Source organism: Scophthalmus maximus, chromosome 22, assembly GCF_022379125.1.
Source record: "Scophthalmus maximus strain ysfricsl-2021 chromosome 22, ASM2237912v1, whole genome shotgun sequence".
Lineage (NCBI taxonomy): Eukaryota > Metazoa > Chordata > Actinopteri > Pleuronectiformes > Scophthalmidae > Scophthalmus > Scophthalmus maximus.
Genome location: NC_061536.1, coordinates 2,574,885 through 2,595,953, shown reverse-complemented (window position 1 = coordinate 2,595,953; position 21,069 = coordinate 2,574,885). Strand labels below are relative to the sequence as shown.

The following is a 21,069-nucleotide window of genomic DNA, read 5'->3' as shown; positions in this document are numbered from 1 at the left end:
TGGAGTTTGACTTTATTTTCTGGCGCTAAAAAACAAGTCTGTAACCGGTTAGCATACGTTATGGAAAGAAGAGATGCTCTCAACTCCATCTTGGAACAGTATTTTCTTACTATGGAAAACACTTTTTTACCAGCGGTTTACATCAGGAATAGACATCACTTGTAAATACCATTTACCTTATATAATGTTGGATCACATGAACGCTCCAAAAAGTGAAGCCAAAACATCTCAATCACCCCCTGGTGGCTGTCTGAAGGATAAAGGCCATAAATCTCATTCCTCCATATTAGACGATGGGACATGAGAAAAACTAAAAAGTCATCATGCAAAATATTATCCCCTCTCAATTGGTCTAGTTTATCAGCTGACCTTGATACTGCGGCTCCCCTCCATGTTCACTACTACACAGACCATGGCTCCAAATGACGTCACCAGCACTAGACGTCAGTGCCCGTATACAGGATGTTTTGGCTTCATTTATGTACAGTAGAGACGTGTCAAACCATATTTATATACAGTCGATGGTGAATGCAGCCAGCAGCTTTGTTTAGCTTTCAAGCCACATTAGATGCTAACATATTCCATATCCATTTGTTTTTTTCAGTCAAGGTATCTTCATGTAATGTCAACTAACTAAGACTATACATGTTCATGTTAGGCTAAATTAGTTATATCTTCTCTCTACCAGCTATTGCTATTGTTGGCAAGTTTATACTTTTTATTTGCATTCTTGGTATATTGCTACCTTGAGGCAACAGGAAGGTGACTGTGCTTTGGTCTGAAGCCAGTTTAAAGCTACAGTGTGTAATATTTAAGATAATAAGAACTTATTCACAAAAATGTAATATATTGTCCATAACTATGTGTTCATATATATATATATATAATCACCTGCAACAACAAAAAATGTTTCTCGTCAACTTTTAATGAGTTAAATATAGTTGCATTAGGTGGACCCGACTTCCGTGTAAGTCACCATGTTTGCTACGTTGTGTTGAATACAGTTGCACAAAACGGTCCAGAATACTTCACATTCGCAAACTGGAAATGGACACCATAAAGTGTCCCCGGTCAGTTGGTTGCGGTTTGCAACTGTATCATCAGATGCCGCCAGAAAATTACAAAAATGACACACTGGGGCTTTAAGGGGCACATTATCAAGATCGGAATATTTGCCCTCGTAGGCTTACTATCTATTTTTTTTAACATGCAGATAGTATGGTCGTGTGCTTTCACTTTGTACATTCAAAAGGGAACTAGCTAATCTATTTAATTTGCAGAGAAGCATTTTCACTTACTATCAGGCAAATCCCCGGTGATATACTTATCCACCAAGGTGCAAACACATCTGGCTTTTAAGACGGACTTTGTTTTCTACCATTTAACTAGCAAAAGTGGATTTGGACATGCGCTAAATGCACTAGCGCCATGAAATGTATACTGTAAGTTAAGGTTGTTAAAAAGGACCCCAAGGTCTCCTTGAAGAACGGATAGTCATAGAAGAATTCTTGAAAAGTGTACTGATTGAAATAGGAAGTATAAGGAATACTTAACTCTGAGCTGCTATGTGCTGTCAGTTAATGCAGATTTGGACCCAGTAAACCCGCATTGCCTCTTGATGGGGAGGCCAGATGCTGCTTTGCCTCAGGTCATTTAGCCTGAGTCTAAACTGCTGACCGGCCGGTACTCAAGGCACAGCCAGGCAATAGCAGAACAGTTATGGAATCCCTCTGTGAAGGACTACCTGCCCAGCTTGAAACGTAACGTAAGAAGTGGCAGATCAGAACTGATGGAACTGTAGCCTATGCTCTACAAACTCCTGTCAGGCCACTGGCAAGTCTTGTGTGCCTCCCAGCCAGCCCAACTGCAGAGGGAAAATGAGCACAATTGATGTTTCCGACTATTTGTCCAAGTTGTTTGCATTTTCTGTCGGCAAAGTCTCAGGACAAATTTAGAGGCGGCTGTTGAAAATGTATTATGACTCCTTCACATTATTCACAGGTTATTTAGTTGTAGTTGTTTACTTATCTCATGTCTGGAAGTGTTTGGTAGTACCAAAAGAAGATGATTGAAATGGAAAGATATCCTCATTTTCAAATTAGTGAACTGTTATGGAAGGTATTTGTGGTCAGTTGAGTGTCCTTTATTCGACTTCGGGACAAAGATCTGACAGGACTACCGAAGTGTCTTATCCTTGATCGAATGCCCATGGTGGCTATAAATAACTGAACCAAACTTAAGGGATATTCCTCAGAACTTATGAAACACATGCACAGAAAGAAAACACTGGGTACAGCGTTTGACCACAAGTCAGCTTTGAGCTGCATCTGAGGGAACTGGAAAGCCACAAAGCAGCTAAAGGCCTGAGTTGAATCAAGTGAATGAATCACCCGCTGTTTTTACAAGTTAGAGGCTGCAGCTTTTGTGCCCGAGACACTGCTTCATGAATTAGAATGCACACTCACATACTGTAGACGACACAAAGAGGAGGACATCTTCATGAGGAACCGCATCCTGCAGGGGTGGATTTAATGTGTTGGGGACAAACTTAAGACAAACTCCAGGCATGGGGGCTATTTTCACAATTTCTCCAATGGAGAATGTTTGTATTGGCAGTGATACCAGTGTAAAGCATTCAATAAAACACTGTGAAAACATTGTTAATGGAAATCCTATTAAATCGTATTAAATATATAATACGTCTTATAGGCAGCGCTACTCCGTCAGGGCAGACAAGATGCTACAGTGACTCGCTATTGGAAATTGACAATACAGCTAGACAGGGATTGTCAAGCTGGATCTATTATGGTTACAATGATAGATTTGATTAACCTAATTTAACGACTATTGACAAGTCAGCAAACTTTCTCCTTTGCTTCTGTCATAATCACTGCAGCCACTAGAGGTCGTCTAACAACAAAAATGTTACATAAAGACAGTACTCCGTAGCAAGTAGAGGCAATGATAAAAAGGAAAAGACAAAGGCCCTGAAAGCATTTTGTAAAATTGGTACATATGAGTACTAAAGTAACACATTTCTTGTGTTTTATAGTTGTTAGGGCCCAGGCAGTTGGTTGCTTTGCCCAGTTGTATGTGCACATGCAAAGAAATTGGCACAAAGCCATTATTTGGATTTGTCTTTATTTATTTGTAATGAAAATCCAGATTTTTGCAAGTAAAATGCATGTAAACATTCAGAGAGAGCACGATGCAAAACATGAAGATAAACACATCTTTAAACTATGTTACAATGCAAAGTTTGGGTTTTAAGTGGTTACAGTCTTGGGACCGCTTTGATTTCGATAAATTATTTGAATTCAAAAACATAATATCTGCTCAGTTTCACATAACAACATTTTTTGTACTGATTGTTCAAAGAAGTGCAGTAGAATTTGATTGTAAGAAAACCTTCGACAGTGCAAAATCCAAGAGTTTTCATCGAAGCAAATCATCACCGGAATGTTCTGAGTCTCATTTAACTGTCTGTTGAGAGGGTTTGCTCAGAGCAAGTTGAACATATGTCACCAATGTTTCCTTAGTTTCTGCAATGTCCAGTAACAGTTCCCATCGGAGAAGGAAGACCAAGGGAGGTCATAGTGGAGGGTGCTCCGAGCTCTGATCACTGTCGTGACTATCCTCCTCGGTCACCCGCCTCGGCGAACCGGCCAAGCACTGAAGTGCCACAACCCCTGACAGCTCTGATGGCAGTAGCCTCCCCTTTTTTACATTCACCAGTTCTTTCTCCCGTGCTGCTGCCCCCTGCTGGCCTCCCTTCACACGCTTCCACTTCATCCTCCTGTTCTGAAACCACACCTTCACCTGCGAGGAAACAAAAATCTGTGAGATATGACTGTCGGTACATAGTCTTCATTGCAAAGCAGCAGGGAAAAAGCCATAAATTACACAATAGATAATCTGTTTCATATATTGTCTGATTTATAACAATACTCCGTACTCCTACGTGTCAGCTTGGTGATGCCACTGAAACATCACCATCCGTATCCCTATCCGGTATCCACTCTGTTACCAATTACAGTGGACATAAACTGAATCCTGTGTAGGAGAACCTAAAGTAGCCTTAAGGTGACAGAAAAACACTAAGACTATTGGTTTGTCCACTCTGGGCTGCTGTAGAAAGATTCTTTTGGAGGGAGAACCTGCTCCCGATTAGGATATAAAGGGATCATTCCAATGTTTCTGGTAAGCATTAAATAAAACACCAGTAAAAATATTATAATCAATTTCAGCCAATTGATCCCCTTGAATCCTACACAATTGACCTTAAATGTTTGATCACAAAAAAGCCTACATTGAGGTATAGGTATTTGATGCTACTGTACTCCTGCCAATTCAATCATGATTTAATGTAAGGGAGTTAAGGGATGTTAAGAGTCTCAGAATCCAGAATCAACTCTCTCAAGCACAGATTTATTAGACTACCACTGGGGACGTTTAGGGGAACAGCCAATGTGAGGGGGAGTGTTGAGGGACCGGGCTCCAGACAGGAAGAAACAAAATCCTGGGTGAGTTGTCCTGGGCTGTTGCCTGAGCCAATACACAAATTAGTTCTGGCCAACAGACCTCTGTTCGTGTGGGGGCAGTGAGACTGTGGGGTTGTTGTTGGACAGAAGTGCAGGAGAGGATCAATGTAAAGTGGAGTGCTAAAGATTGATATGTACTGTACACAGAAATCCTCCAAGACACTGGAATCAAATGTTCTCCACACACGGGAAGTGACAGATTTTAGGATAAAGCTTTACATGAGATTATTTTTGCACAAATCCATCCAGGCTGAATAACAAAGTGAGGCAGTTTTTTCATTACACAACCACAGTAGTGACATTGTATGTTTCACTACATAGCATCTATAGCATAGGCTACTTTACTAAATATCTGCTGACCAAAATATAGCTGACTAAGGATTTGAATGTAGGAAATGAATTTGAAAGCAGCTACTGATTTTCATTCAACAAAAACTTTTTTGTTGACACTGTCGAATTGAAGTAGGGTACCTCCCTATTTTACCTATTGAGAAATAATACAGTCCTCCCTCTTTTTTTCATAGTCATGTTGCACCAATTTTTTTTTTTTTAATTCACTAATTCAGCAGTAAAGTATTCCTTTAAGTGCCCTGAAAGGGCCCTGAAACTTGCATGGCAAAAAGGGAATGCAACTATCATTCATATTATTAAATATGTCTGTAGTTGTCAGGTTATGAAAATTTTAAATGTCTGCATTAATAAAATGGCTACATTTGACACCTGTAATCTTTACAGTAAATATTATGGCCAGTGAGTCACTGATTATTGTTTATTAGTACATTTTGACTCATATTTGACAAATTTGAGTCAAAATGTTCTCCTATGTGCACTTTTAGTTTTCCCCTGCCAGAGCAAAAATGTAAAAACCCATGACTCCAAATCCTTGGTACTATAGGCAGCGGTATGTAACTATAGAGCATGGAAGTGAGATCCGATCACAAGTGTGAACAGATGAACATCGGAGCTGTCCTCTGGTGATCTGATCTCTCAGGAGGGATGTTAATCACAGGTCTGAACGGGGCCTGTGCTCAAATTCACACTGACAGGCAATTTAGAGCCTTCAATTAATCTGCAGGTCATTGGACTGCTGGAGGAAGCTGAACACAGAAAGTCCCTGGCCGGCAGGTTCAAACCACGAACTAGCCAACCAAATCTCCTCTATGCAATATTTCCTCAGTGTGCCACTGCCAACTGTGCGAACAGAAATGACATGCAGATGACACATATTCCTTCTACCTTCCAGAAATACACCGAAGCAGTTTTCACTGTGACAATTCTCACACAACGGTTTCCAAACACTTTTAACTTCCTCTGTGGATGTCGTCCACATCCACATTACCTCCAACTTCCAACAAGTGTTCCTTTGTGAGCATTAAGAAAACCATGTGGACTGTGACACGAGGCAGCAGGAAGTCACTTCACCCACTTATGACAGCAGCAAACTAACATAGCATCTAACACCTAACATTTAAAAGAATGTGTTCGACTAGCCTCCGAGTATTCATATTAGAAGGTCGACCGATATATTGGTTGGCCAATATGAGCAGATCTTAAAATGTTGACATTTTAAGTAACATAAATTATGTTTACTTTCTTAGTTCAAGTTCTATATATTTGGTTGTATTTGTGTTTTCTTTTTATTTATAGTTATCAATGATAAAGTTTATGGTTAAACTTAAATTTCAAGCCTCAATAACATTTTTTTTACCACAAAGCTTTGATAATAAGGAATCATTGACAGCTTAATAGATATAAATCGGCCGATGTATCGGTATCAAAAATGTTGTACTACCTAATATCGATATCGGCATGGGCCCAACAAATCCACATCGGTTTGGGCACTAATTCATACGTCCAACCCTTTGCTAATGTCAGAACACTGAGGGTGCTAAATGCAGTGCTTAAGCAGGAAATGTAGACAATTAGAGCAATTATTACTTAATCTTTGACTTCACGGGTTTTACAAATGTATGAGATGGATGATGTATGTGAATGTATGTATGATATCAGCCTGTCTGTGTCCTTGAGTCACGACATAGTTAGAATAGCTTAGCATTAGGACTGGAAGCCTTGTTCCGTCCAACGTTCAAAATAACACCTACAGTACCAACACATCTAAATGTCCTATATTTATCAAATTCATCAAAAATGTAAAACCCAACAATTAGTGGTTTTATGAGGATTTAATTTTGTAAGAGACAACAGTTTATCTATGCTTTTTTTCTCTGTATGGGTAAACCGGCACCAAAACAAAACAGGAGTACTTGGTATCACGCACACAGTCACAGCATCTGGCTCTCTGTTGTTCATCAAGAAATTATTCCAGCATTTATATACATAAATGTATAGCATATATATATACAAAAAAAAGCTACAGGGAAGTGAGGTGTAGAGGTTCTAATCAGAACCAACCAGCCAAGACAGGCTACTGTCAGGGAGGTCAGCTCATGAATACTGTTACATGCCAGGCAGGGTCAGTGCTTGACTTTTTTCTTTCCCATCTTGTTTCCCCCCCTCTCCCTCTGTATTTTCTCTCCAGGTGTTAAGTGGCTAATTGGTTTCAACCATGGCTGGTCATTGGTTTCTCCCCTGACCGAGCTGGCCTATCATCGTCTGCCGCCCTGTATATGTATTTTCATTGAAACTGCTTTGGGGAACCGTTTATATTATTTTACCAAAGCCCATTTATTTCAATGAAGTTATGCTAAAATAACCAGACACAGCATATGTATATGACACAATATAGTTCAACAAAAATCAGGACATTTTGGCGTTTTATAGATATTTGTCCGGACTCCGGACTTCTACATCACTATTTAATCCAGATACACTTTACCTTATCAACTGCCAGCTGAGTGTATGTGACCTGAGGTTACAACTCACCTAAAACCAAACTACAGAATGTCATTTTCACATGTGGATTAATGGGGTACAGTGTGTTTATTAATGATTGAGGTGTGACCACTTCTTGCTAAGCTCGTCCTGACTCTGGAGGCCTGTTCTTCACCTGGTAGACATGAGACCCATATCCATGCTCTGAATGTAAGCGAATGAACAAATTTTTGTAAGAACACATTTTGGATCACACAATATGGCACAGTTCAATCCCTCAAATATCTGCATATTCAGCGCCGCTTGAATAACAACAGCAAAATGGGTGATTTGTGGTGAAAGGTAATTTCAACCCCTAAAGAACACTGACAGCTGCCTGGCCACAGGACTGCTTCTATTTCCTCCAAACAAAATACAAAATGTAAAATTCACAGCTCACAGATCTTTGCAAGGGTAACTGTGTGTAGCTTTCGATCAGCCGACAGTTGACCACTGCTTCCTGTCTTACCGCTAAATGAAACACCTCCCAGTGCATGTCTTTAACTGAGTCAAACACACATTCTAACAGCGCTGCTCTACACAAAGCTCTTTCAATCAGACATCAGTCATACGTACCTTACTATAACTTCCAGTTAGTGGACGCCGGGCTCAGAGTTTCTACCCCCCTGGACCAATGCCATATTCCCACTACCAACCAAAACCGGTCCATCAACTTCCCCATCTATCCATCCAGGACCCTAATTCCTTCCTTCACCCGCCTTCCCTTAATCCCTCAACCCTCACCTCACATCTCTTTGTCCCTGAACCGTCCCACCAGACCCTCAGTCCATCCCTCGTACGTCACCTCATCTCCATCTATTTTTTGCAAATAATTGGTCTAAACCCATACTTTGTTACAGTGTATTTATTATTCTAACCTTTTAAAAGATTGAATGTACAAATGTCGCTTTTATCAGACACAAAGTTCATGAGATTGTTGACCCCAACCAGAGTGTCAGAGTCCTTCTCCTCCCTGTTCCACAACTGAACCGCACCACAGCACATTTAATCTACAAAGGATGAAGGTGTAAAATTCTTGTTGAGAGGCCAAAGACTGACAGCAGTATTGCAGTGGTGATTTATTACATCCTTTGGCAATCTGCTTTAAAATCAAGTTTTATAACTCCCCAGTGTCAAACTATGACTCAAGTGTTGTCAGTGAGGCTTGTTGACTTTGTTGCAATACCTAATGGTTGCCAAAGGATGTCAATAAAAGTCATGGCTCATTTAATCCTCCTTTAATTGTATTTCATGCCATGGAGCACGTTAGCTAATGAGGTTTTGATGGCTATTTGTACTGCTGCCCCTGTTTCCTCCTCCTTCTGTCCTCACACGGAGTAACAGTCATTCAGCAGGTACCGTACTTGTCGTTCCGTGAGGTCGAGGTTGACGGCTATTTCGTAGCGTCTCAGTCTGGTCAAATAGTTGTGGTGTGCAAACTCGGACTCCAGTTCTCGGATCTGTTCTTTGGTGAAGGCTGTGCGCTCCTTCCTGGGCTTGCCATTCATGTCTGACTTATAACTCCTGTCTTGGGACTCTGAAATGAAAAACAGAACATTTTCCAGCCACAGTTGAGTCTCCAAAACAGAGGGGGGGGGGAACAAAAAAAAGGGGGAGGGGGGATGAAAAAAATAGGGAGGTGGAGAAAGAACAAAAAGAGCGGGGTTGAAAAAATTAGGGGATGGTGGCGTTGATAAATTGCAGGGGCTCATTTGAAGAAAAAAATAAACGCAAGGCTTTGGAGCACCAATTACCTTGTACTGCAAATACATCGGTGACTGGTTTAAATGCTGTGGCTGAAAACGCTATTTAGACACAGTCTTGTTCGAGATTAATACATCTAAAATACAAATGAAACATCCTGTTTATTCCAACTCTGATATTTTTTTTTTGTTTTTTTATTTCATTTTCCACACCCACAGTCTTTGCTCAGCCTTTTCCATGCCATAGTCAAAAAGTCATAGTGCAGAAAGGATTTTTTAAGGATTTTCTTAATTTGGGTTTTGCCAAATCATCCAACATCAGTGTCTTTTTTTTTGGAAGCATATTAGTGAAATCTTAGCAATAAACTTGATGAGTATGATCTAATAGGAGGATAGGAATTTGTTGTTACCCAAAGTAACAGCAGAACTTAAAGAAACTGGAATTATCCTTTACAACTATGAATTGTGGTGTCTTAGAAATTTTACCTGGACATTTCAAAATAAAGGTAAAAGCAAGTTTATATAAATTTCAAGAGGTAAGATTTTCCCTAATTGTTTTTTGCTTAAAGTGTGAAATCGTGTTTACCCCCAAATCACTGTCATGCATGATTAAAGCATCAATTTCATATGTTTATGGTGAAAATGAACAGAGCATTCCTTCATAGTGGAAAAAAAACAATAAATAATAATTTCTTTAGTCTGCAGTGTATCAGTCCAGCTGACAATTTATTAGTGGTGTAAGTGCTGGATGTGCTGACAAGGCACAGTAAAGCAAAGAGCGACTGTCTGTCCTGACATAAATGGTTTGTGTCATTATCTTAGTATTATTGTTGTTGTTGTTATTATTTGGCATGTTAGTTTAGTCTTTTAAATTACCGCTGATTTGTTTTTTTCAGTCACTGACAGTTAAAATCAGAGCAGTCCATAAATAATGAGGTCATCGTTTTTAGCCTCAGGTTCCACACAGACCGCTCTTTGTGGCAGTATAATCCTATAACTATGTATATTTCATCACTAGATCCTTTTTCAGAAAGAAAGAAAGAAAGAAAGAAAGAAAGAATAAAAGAGCTGTGGTTTCTCTAAGTGCCAATGAAGTTAGAGTTAGGAAATTGGATTTGGGTTTGGCTGCTGGCAGCCTCAGCATATCCTTTCAAAGTTTTCAATCTGTCTTTCAGGGCTCCCTCTGTCCTGGCTGGGACATTGCGTCGGGGGAATCGGAAAGTTCTCCATTTGGCACCCCGCTCTGCACTGCTTGTGAGCGGAGTTGAAATGATATGATATGGAGCCTGCTTTTAAATCTGGTGGATATATCCTGCAGATGATTTTGTGTCCTCGCTGTTCATGTGGAGCATATTTGCGCAGATGTATGATTTTGAAATTTATGTCTGGAAGTTAAGTTTTATGCTTCTGATATATGACTTGCACTTTCACCGTCACCTCCACTATTTCATCATTGAGTCTCACCAACAGTGCAAATGAATGAGTTCAGGGTCATAGGTGCCACAGACGACATTGAGGTCATGACCTCTGTGGTAAGGAGCTGGGATTTTAACAACCTGGAGAGGGAATATTTACAGTTAAAAACACTTGGTGGTGGTATTTCCATTTTTATTAGCATTTAAAGGGTTTCTTATTCACATTGGCTTAAAAGCCTTATATTAATCTGCATTATCTTAGTTAGAAAAATCTATTTGTTATTGTAATCTTTTCTGTCGCACAAACTTCTCTTTTAGTCCTAAACTGAATCTCCATCCATGGTTAGTTGTAAAGTTGTCAATTGATGGCAAAGTTTTGTTTATTTTGTTTATTTTTATTTTTTAATTTTTTTAAGACATTTTTGATGACCCCTAAGTGCATTTTAACGGACCCTGACTGGGTTCCTTATCCGTAGTCTGGCTTAGCTGAATGACACACCTAACAGCAAAGCAGTCAACTGCAGATCTTCCTCATTAAAATCAACTATTATTAACACTAGATTACAGATTCTGGAGAATCGTGATTTAGCTCCACGGCAAAAAAATGAAATCTAAATTAGATTAAATCCTTAAAACCAGGTCAATATACAGAATGCTTTTTTTTTTTTGTCTGTTTTACTTGTGTGACGAGTTTATTTTTTCACTACTATTATAAAAATCTTGGAAAGTGAAACTTTCCTTTTTTCTTTTGACAGAAAATTGTGCTTATTTAAGAAATATTTCCTCCACTTAATTGCTTTTTTTTTGCAGTGTCTATTTTTAGAATTCTCGATTTTTTTTTTTTGTCAGTTAACATGAAATATTGTACAAGTCATTTGTGACTGCCATTATAATTTTTTTTTTTTTTTTTTAAATACGATACAGAGTTCATTTTATACATGCAGTATTTATCAAGTAAACATTCTAGCATATATGGCACCTTTTTTCTTTATCAGGCAAAACATGTTTGGAGTGCTGAGTTTATATAATCATGATCAATGTATTAAGTTAATCTTTTTAAATATTTTGAGAGAAATATGCTTGTGAGCTAAACATGATTAAAAGGGAGGCTTAAGATGGCTTCCATATCCCCTGTTGATCTGTTCTACTCGTACATGAATAATAATCGTATTGTTTAAGTTGTTACATTTCAAGGTCTAACATATGTTAGACTTAAGCCAGTATTTACTTTGGAATTGAATTTAGGTTTAAAGCGGTTTGGAAATACTAATAGTAATTGGCACACAGTTTACATGTAAAGTTCAGAAAAGTCCTGGTCTGAATATATGACAGTTTATAATATATAAGGAATCAGGTATTCATAGTAAAAAGAAAATAGTATTCACTTCTTCATTGCAAAAAGTTTTTGGTCACAAATTCAGCTAGCATACCTTTACTCTTCAAACAAGAACAATAGTGTAAATATTTTTTTTTTTTTTTTTTTAAGTTTTAGAAATCAGGACATACTAAAGTTGATCACACAAATCCAGAAAGTGTGAGAATCACTTCTTGAAATTGATACGTTTGTACTGGAAATATGGAATTCTCTTCCAGCACACTGGCATTTTTTTCTTATCTTAATAACAATAAGAGTTTAGACCTCAACAATAAGCTGCATGACTTTTTAAGATGACGATGACATTGCATAACAGCAGAAAACTGTCATGAGGTAAGCCAGATACTTTTAAAGGGACATTTGTATGGAGCTGTATGCACAAAGGATGTAAAATTGAATACCTTAATTAATTCAGGGAACTGGTTCTACAAAAAAAGAGTTACATTTTGCAAAATTGAGAAAAGGATATTTTCATGTCAACAAAAACAGCGCAGATTGTTGGGGAACTGCACAAAACTAAATGCATTATTAAACAACTACTTCATCTTACCAGAGCTATCATTCTTGCCCTTTCTGTTCCTTCTAACCAGGTCCTCTGAAGACACACTCTGCTGGCCGTACTCCCCAGGACCACATGACACCCCCGTGGGGTCACCACTGCCCAAACCGGGGTTGGTGCCACACAAGTTGGGCCCCTCAGAGCACAGTTCTGGGGCCATGGCCTCCAGCAGCGGCAGGCATACATTGTTCCGAATGTTTGGCAAGAGCATCTGTGGGGGGACGGGCCAGCTGGCTGGGTGCTGAGGATGGGGCAGGTGGCCCTGGTGGGCTGCACTGGCAAACAACCCACTGTCCTCTCCTCCAGGGAAGCCACAGGGAGGCGAGGAGCTGGGTAGGTCCAGGTAGGAGACGTGGTCACTCCGGCCGTGCAGGGTCAGCGGTGATTGGGTGATGGCAGGGTGGAGACCCTGGGCCGGGGCATGAGGGCTACGTAGACAACCAAACAGAGAGTGATCCATGGTTCGGGGTGTCCTCCAAACCCCCACTCCTCCTGTGACTTTCAACAAAAAACTCTCGAAATAACAAGCAAGCAAAAGAAGAGAAAGAAAGAATCAGGGATGTGGGCAGCCTCAGACCCAGCTCTCCTCTGCAGCCCCTCTCAGCTCAGACCTCCAGACCCCCCTAATTCCAAGAGAAACCCAGCTGAAGGAAGGCGGAGATGGTGGTGTTGAAAGAGAAGGCCTCTGGTAATCCTGGGCTCTCAGACGGTTGCCAGGCAGATGGTGGGTAAACACTGAGAAGCTGAGGAGGATCTCAGATGACAGCGGAGAACGCCAGGACCAGTGTGGAAGAAGTGGGCGATTCCAGGGAAGTTGTGCTGGAGACGGAGGGAGGGTGGAGGAGGAGGGGGGGGGGGTTATATATAGGGTGAAATTTGAGATGTAGGCTGGGTCTCTGGCTCACTGCTACTGACCACATGCATGTGATCATCCTCCAAAATGCAATGCTCAATAAATCTGAACCATTCCTACAGCAATGCCTCGGGAAATTTGGGCAACTTATTTTGGAGCCTGAGTTGTTTGAAACTTCTGCTGAAACTTTTGCAGGAACTGCGCCGCATCAGCTGTTTGCTTTTCTGATGCAGCGCCGGAGAACTGATTTTTCATTCTCTGTTATTCTGTTGATTTAAAAGTGACAGTTAAAAGTGACACAATATTTGGTTGCATTTGGTGAAATTATTGCAAGTACAGTGACAGAGATGATATAACCTTGTAAGATCCAACTCAGATTTTTCTAGATAATTGCGGTTGATTTTCCAACTACTTGACTTGACATATTTAAAACTCAACATGACTTGAGGTCTTGTTCCCTAAAGATTCCACTCCACTAAAGATGTATCTCCCTAGTGACTCAGATTGATCAACACGTCTCTCTCTAAAGACTCAATGTAACCTTAAATTGTCTCTCTGAAGACTTGACTAAAGACTCATTGGATTAGAAAAATGGACTTAATTCTGATATGTTAACTAGATTTGTCTACTTAAGGACTTGACTTGAAACTTTCCAACTTCTTCCAAAAACTTGCTTCCCTAAAGAGTAGATTTATCTTGAGACTCTTCATCCTAAAGAGTCTACTTTACAGATTTCTTGGTGAAGACTGGACTGAACTTTGTCTCCCTAAACACTTGACTAGAAATCTGAAAGGCTGCTATTTTGACCTTGGAAAATCTCAGAACAGAAATGCCTTGCATAGCCTACACTTGACTATTTATTTATGTAGTTACAACCACAGATTTGAAAAGAGAATGTTCATATTCTGTGGTCGTGATTTCCGAGACAGTATGTAATTGACTTGCACTTTGTTCTTTAAGATTAGTGGCTTGACTTGGACTTGCCTACAAGGACTCTAGACTTAACTTAAAACAGGCGTGTTTCTTCTTTTTTTCCAGTCTAATACAGTTATACACAACCCTGAACAAAGTCTGTTCTGTTATACACACGTTAGAACAAAGCATCACTGAATCAATCATTTTTACATTAACAATGGAATGGATTAAATGACTGTGTAATGTTAAAGTCAAAGTGACGAAGCCACAGAGAAGTATCACCTCAGTTGTTCAGAGCTTTTTAGTTTGTTTCCAAAGAAGTGATAATGTTGGTAACATCTCCTGGACAAGTACATTGGCAACTGTTTCCGAGCACATTGGTCAAAAAAAAACAACAACAGTAAAACACTGCACCATTGACTTAAGACCAGTTTTTTGTTGGTCAAAAGTGCAATGGTCAACTAACCAACAAGCCCCTGACCACACGTCATTTTAAGACCAAAACACCCATTGGTGCTTTGATGGACGCATAGATGGATGCATAGATGGATGCAAAACTAGCAAAACCACTTTGCAGCAGGGGTAAAAATCGGCCAAAAGTTTCAAGTCTTGTCCAGTTATCTGCTCAAAATAATTTGAAAGATGCTTTAATCACACATTACTTCTGCAACTAAAATGATCCTATCTCCGCATCGACGTCCACAAATAAAAAATTGCTGGACTCTCAATGTCAAGACTTTCTGCAATATGACATATCAAATTTCCAAGTATTTTGAGACCGTTCAAAACGATCCTGTGAACCAACAATGGCATGGACAGAAAGGGAAATGTGTTATTCACTGGCTCATGTTTAGAATGAAATTATTAATCCTTGAGGAGTGAAGTGATTTGTTATCCCCTGGCAGTGTCATTCAAAGGCAAGTACTCATTTGTGGTGGAAATGCACTTAATATTGGTGGAAGAGGAGGTTCATCAGTAAGCTTTAGTTCACTGCTTGACTGTCCCTGCTGAAGCATCTCTACAAATATACACATCTGCGTGCCTGAGGAGGAAGTATCAATATGTGAGTTCTGCTTTAAAACTGAATTGACAGCAGCAGATGAACCACACACATGAAGCGGTGAAAAGTGGGACAGAGGAGACACATGAGGAACTGATGGGAGCTGCTCGGACAAACGGACTTAAAGCTGCAGCAGGGTTGGGGGCTCACTCAGTCCTGCGCTGCACATGCAACTCATCCGGTGGTCCTGTTTCAAGGTCCCGCAGCAAAACACTGTGTTTACCTAACAAATTAGGATAATTAGTAGCTGTGTAAAGTAATCCGCGGGCGTACGCCCACTGTGCGTGTTGACGCTCATATGGTTTCATTTTGATGCAGCCGAGCAGCAGCAGCTCAGCTCGGCCTTCGGGGGCCGATGTGTTGCTCCCCGCTCCTCGTGTGTCAGCACCACAAGGCTCCAATCATTTCTCACCTGAAGTTTGACAGCTCCCTCGGGAGAGGAAGTTTTCTTCAGGTGAGCTCACTTCAAGCTACTGTCATTAGTGTTTGTGTGTCTGCGTGTGTGTGTGTGTGTGTGTGTGTGTGTGTGTGTCTGTGCATGTGTGTGTGCGTGTGTGTGAGCTGAAACACTAGACTGTGTATTTGTCTTATTAATATTATCACGTAATCTGGCTGTGTCAGCTTCACAAATGCAGAAATCCCAATGACAAAGAAAAAAACAAGACCACTGTTGATTTTGGATAGACAGAGAAGCTGTTTCCCCCCTTTTTCTGTAATGAACATACTGGCATGGGCCTCTACAGGACAATATTTATTAAGGGTATTTTCACACCTGCCCTTTTTTGGTCTGGTTAAAATGGACGCCGGATTGTTTTTATCCCTTGGCATGATTCATTTGGCCGGGTGTGAACACAGTAATCGTCCTCGGGTGCAGACAACGAACCCAACAGACACCCGTCAGAGGAGGTGGTCTCGGCCCAGTCCCAAACTAACTCTGGAGGGAAAGTGATTCGACCTCAGTCTGACCCGGCGACCTGGTGCGCCTCACAACTTTGAGCTAAGTGGCTCCTGTAGCCAGGCGTGCTCTCCATTGGGGGTTTTTGGTGGGAGAACGCAAACTGTAGCAGATAGCTGGTGAACGAATCAAGTTTTCACATGGACTTACAGCGGAGAACAAAGTGCTCTCTTCCAGTATGAGACACGTCTGCCAATAAGTGGAGTAAACATCCGCATATGGTTTGCAGCGATGCATTTTGGTTCGCTTGGATTTTTCTCCATGTGAAAAGAAATTGAACCAAGGGGAAAACAAATTCCATGATGAGTTTACAAACTCATCATAGAATTTGGACCAAGATAAGATACAATTAAGTTGAACTTTTTTTTAACACACCTTGCCTGCAGAGTTTTGCCTCTGCCATCTGCTGCTGCTTTCATCTGGAACAAGCCTACTGATTGACAATAAGCTTTTTGACCTATCATTAAACGTGATATTACAGCAGTGCTTTTGAACATTGTCTCGGAAGAATAACAGTGCATGTCGCTCACATGAAGTGTAGTATTGCACACAATGGTGAGGAAAAAAGAACGAAAAAAGATATTGCTGCGCGTTGATGCCAGTGGAGTGTCTGATGGGTGTTTGGAACAGTGCTGGTCAAACAGTTTGCAGCAGGAGGAACAGACCAATTTTAGTTTTGAAAAGGTTTTTTTCTTAATTTATCTAATTCAGATTCAATTCAAAGAAAATAAAAATACTGGGAATTCTGATGCATTAGTCGTGATGTTAGTGTTGCTAAATTGTAATGGAATAAGTTGAAATTTTTTTTTCAGCAGGATGTGTGGTTTAGAAAGTTTATCAGAGACTAATGTTTTTTTGAACTCATGTTTTATTTATTAAAATGCTCTTTCATGGCTGTGTGCTTTTGTAATGACGTGTATGAATGTCACCTTTCCACATGCAGAGCAGTTGTGAAGAGTTGACTCTGGACTCTGGAGTGGACTTTGTTGTTGTGATGGGGCTCAACACGTGTATCATGTAAAATGCAGCCTGTCGCTGTGTGAGAAAAATAAAACAGTAGAGGGAAATTATGAACATCATCAACATGAACACTTTCAGATATGTTGTCCTGTTACTTCGAAAAGCTGCAACTTTACTCCCATTACTTTGTAGTTCATCATCCGTATTTTATTATTGAAATAAGAAATTGTAATGTCTGTCAAACATAAAATGATCAAACATAAAAAGATGTGAAATATGACAAACATTCAAAATTCCATGTCTCTAATCATATAATATCATGGCTCTTTTCTAAAAATAAATTACAAATGTTTTACTGGAAAAATCTTTGTCATGTTAAATTGTTGTCAAATACCATATATTTAAAAAATAGATATATTGAAACAACCTTCTGCTGTAGTGCTGGGACATTTCAATTCATTGTAGCTGTTCTCCAAAAAATTTCAATTTATTGTAAGTTATTTGCAATGAATTGTATCTTAGCTTTATATCTCAATTTTGGTTTTACATTCATAACCTCTGGTTTTATTTTATTTTGTTAACCTGAATTTCCATCAAAGGAGACACGAGTTATGGTTTTGTTCCATTTTGTTTAGTTTAAAAAAGAAAGAAGACAGTTGATTTGAGGTGGTTTTAAGTGCCACTGCATTGGACTACACAGCACTATCACACTTTTGTCTGATTTCAATGGGTATTCATCCATACAGGACATATATTGTCAGGGTGCGGTTGCAGCAGGACCCAAAATGCAGGTTAGGAGTATTTATTAAAAAAAGGAACAAAAAAACCCCCCAAAAAACTTCTGGTCTTTAAAGGAGAAAGTAAACTCCAACTCAGGGAACGGCAGGGAACAGAGCAACACACTGCAGCGCTGACACGGAACTCAACAGACGAACCAGAACAACGGGAGGCACAAGGGCTATATATAGAGGAGGGCGGAGCTAATTGAACACAGGTGAGATGCATTAGGAACAGGTGCAGACAATCAAGGGAAAAGGCAAGAAAACAAACGAGTGACCAAATAAGACGCAGGACGACAGGAAGTGACATAAAACAGGAAATACCCAGCTGAAGATGTACAAGACCGTGGATCACAAGAAAGTTACTTTACATCAAAAAGAGGCACAAACAATTATGAACAATAAAGTCCACCGAGAAACAAAACAATCCACCAAAAACTGCTCAAAGGACATGTAACGCAAACCACAATAATGAACATACTGGCAAACTGAGGAATGGAGGCTCTGAAGCTACAAATATTGGCTTTGTGTTCAAGTAATGAACGTTACAATAATTGACCTGAATATAGATATGGGTTTTTTTCAACGTTTATCCGACATTATCCACACATATCTTTGATATTATAAGAGTACAGTTTAATATTATTTTTGGAAGACGTGAAGGATGGGCTCTTCTGTCTCCTTCCACTTCCACATTATTGGATGTTCTGATACTGCCCTCTGCTGTTGTGCTTCACATATAACACTATAGTCTGTTCATAATGTAAAGGTCATAGGTCAGTTTTCCCACAGATTTCTGTGAAATGACTAAACGGTATATGACTGTTTGTGTACTGTATATGTAAGTCCTCTGACTGAACGCTCAAAGAGCTCAGAGAACATGGATCAGTGTAATGTGGTTGTTCTGGGGAAAAAAAGATTGCTCCCTGAAATCACAGAAAGAAACATAATGTTCACAAATATTTCCCACAAATGTGCCATCTCCCTCTTTAAGTTTCTACTATTTTAAATCTGACATGGCAGAGACTTTCTGGAGGCATAGATTTCAATCCTGGTGTTTTTCTTTTTGTTTTTATAAAAATATGATGTGTTAGTCTCATAGTATTTTTAGTGTAGAAAAGCACAATAGAATACATATTATTTCTCATTTAATCTTAAATGTTGCCTCTCCTTTTATTTTTTTAACTTTTTTGTTTCTTTAATGCTGTTTTTTCTTTACTTACCTGGTTCAAGAAACCATATTGTGACACAATCACTCTGACTCCATGCTGAGCAAAGCAGAAGCTGAAACATTTGTCATCGTCACAGTTTGGTGTTTCAAAAGACTTAAAATAAAAACGTTGACGTTGCTGTTCTTTTCAGTACAGCTCAATCATCTTGGGAGACTAAAATCTCTCGGCTGAAACCCAGAATTAAGAAGTTCTCTCGCAGCAGCGATACTGGTCTGAGGCCCAGTGAAAGCAATTAAGCTGAGGTGTGGCCTGCTACCCGTATATATGCAAACCACATGTCGGGAGAGTGTTGTTCTGTAATCAGGAGAACCAATCAGTTTCTTGCGTTGAGGATTGCAGTCGAGGTTGTGCTGTAAACACTAGGAGCCGACTGCGGCGCGTTGCCGGGCCTGTGGTGAGAGAGCAGTGTGCAGCAGTACCCAGAATCCCTGTTTTCATTGTAAATGAGCGGTGACATTTTCACACTAAGTGAGACTGACCTCTTCAAAGGAACATGATTCATGAAAAACACGCGTGTGGAGCAACACACGTGATGTTTTTAACTTGTTTTTCATATGTTTGAGCAGGTTTGGTTTCTCTTGTAACGTCGAGGACACTGACACTGTGAAAGTGAACTTCTGCATCGCCGCTGACAGTGAACTCTGCTGATAAAATCCCCGTGGCTCTGTGTGAAAGTGAATCCATTCTTTTTTGGACACCTTCAGGCTCAATATAAACACAGCTCTTATTTCAGTCTGTGCTGCCAGTTTCCAGCTTGGATGAGGCAAACGCTGATGTAGCCACCGGAGTTCGCAGTTCCGATCCTGAAAACTGGGGGAAAAAATGATCTCCCGATTGCGGTGGATTCTGCAGAGTCTGATATGAACTGTTGATATATATTTATATCAACAGTTGTGAGTTTAGAGAATCTTCTTGTCCAGAACAAAGGACAGTAAGCTGACAATATATGGACAAAACCAAAACTGCTTCTTCTTTTTTTTTTTACAAAACTCATAAAAAACTGACTATGGTACAAAGAACTATGTTGTATAGAATCTGTTCTAAAATAAAGGCAAAGACCTCTGTGTGCCCAGCTGAGAACAGGAATTTTACCTTTGACTGTGGGAACTAAGATGATACGTTAATTTAGAAAAAATTAAAGTGGATTGGATGTGAAAAAGTGGATTTGTTTAGTGTGATGTCAAATGATGTAGTAAATGAGTTTTAAAAAAAGTATATTGATTTTGTAATATGGATGATGCATAAAAAGACTGAGTTGGCTGTTTTCCAATGAAATATTTGACTTGGCCAGTTATCTGGAGAGTACATGAAGAAAAAAAGCTTTCTGTCGGGTCAAATAATGAATATGTAATGACTTTGTAAGTGATGACTGCATTTTTGGATTTATTTAGATTATTCTTTCTTTTTTGTGCGCGTGTGTGTGTGTGTGTGTGTGTGTTTCTTTTTCCTTTTTCCACATGTTTTGTATAAGTAATACCAGAAGAGAATGTAGGTTTTGTAAATTAGATTTGTCCTTTGAATGCATCGGCATGACACAAAAAAATATAAATTTGGAGGTCGAGAGAGCTCCAACCTGCAGGGGGCACCATTGTACTGATCCTGTCCGTCTTCCCTCTCTTGGTGCTACTATTCTGATCTGCATTGAACAGACAACACAACACAACCTCGCACTTCTATCTTAGAAACTCATTGGCATAGTGCATTCTCTAGCCCCCTTACCCTTACCTTAACCATCACAACAGCAATTCTAACCCTAAAACCAAGTCTTTAACCCCAAATGGAATTTGAAATTGTGAGGACCAGCCACAATGTCCTCACTCCGCAAAGTCTATATTCAATGGTCCTCACAAA

At 39.8% G+C, this 21,069-nt stretch overlaps 1 protein-coding gene across 1 annotated transcript; it reads right to left on the bottom strand.

Annotated features, from left to right (window-relative positions):
- Positions 1 to 2,709: 2,709 nt before the first annotated feature.
- Positions 2,710 to 13,279, bottom strand: LOC118291758 (homeobox protein MOX-2). Its single transcript, XM_035620135.2, has 3 exons — positions 12,456 to 13,279; positions 8,777 to 8,949; positions 2,710 to 3,819 (listed from the first exon to the last, which is right to left on the bottom strand). The coding sequence occupies exons 1-3, from the start codon at positions 12,922 to 12,924 to the stop codon at positions 3,592 to 3,594; spliced, it is 870 nt and encodes a 289-aa protein (XP_035476028.1). The 5' UTR covers positions 12,925 to 13,279; the 3' UTR covers positions 2,710 to 3,591.
- Positions 13,280 to 21,069: the final 7,790 nt, after the last annotated feature.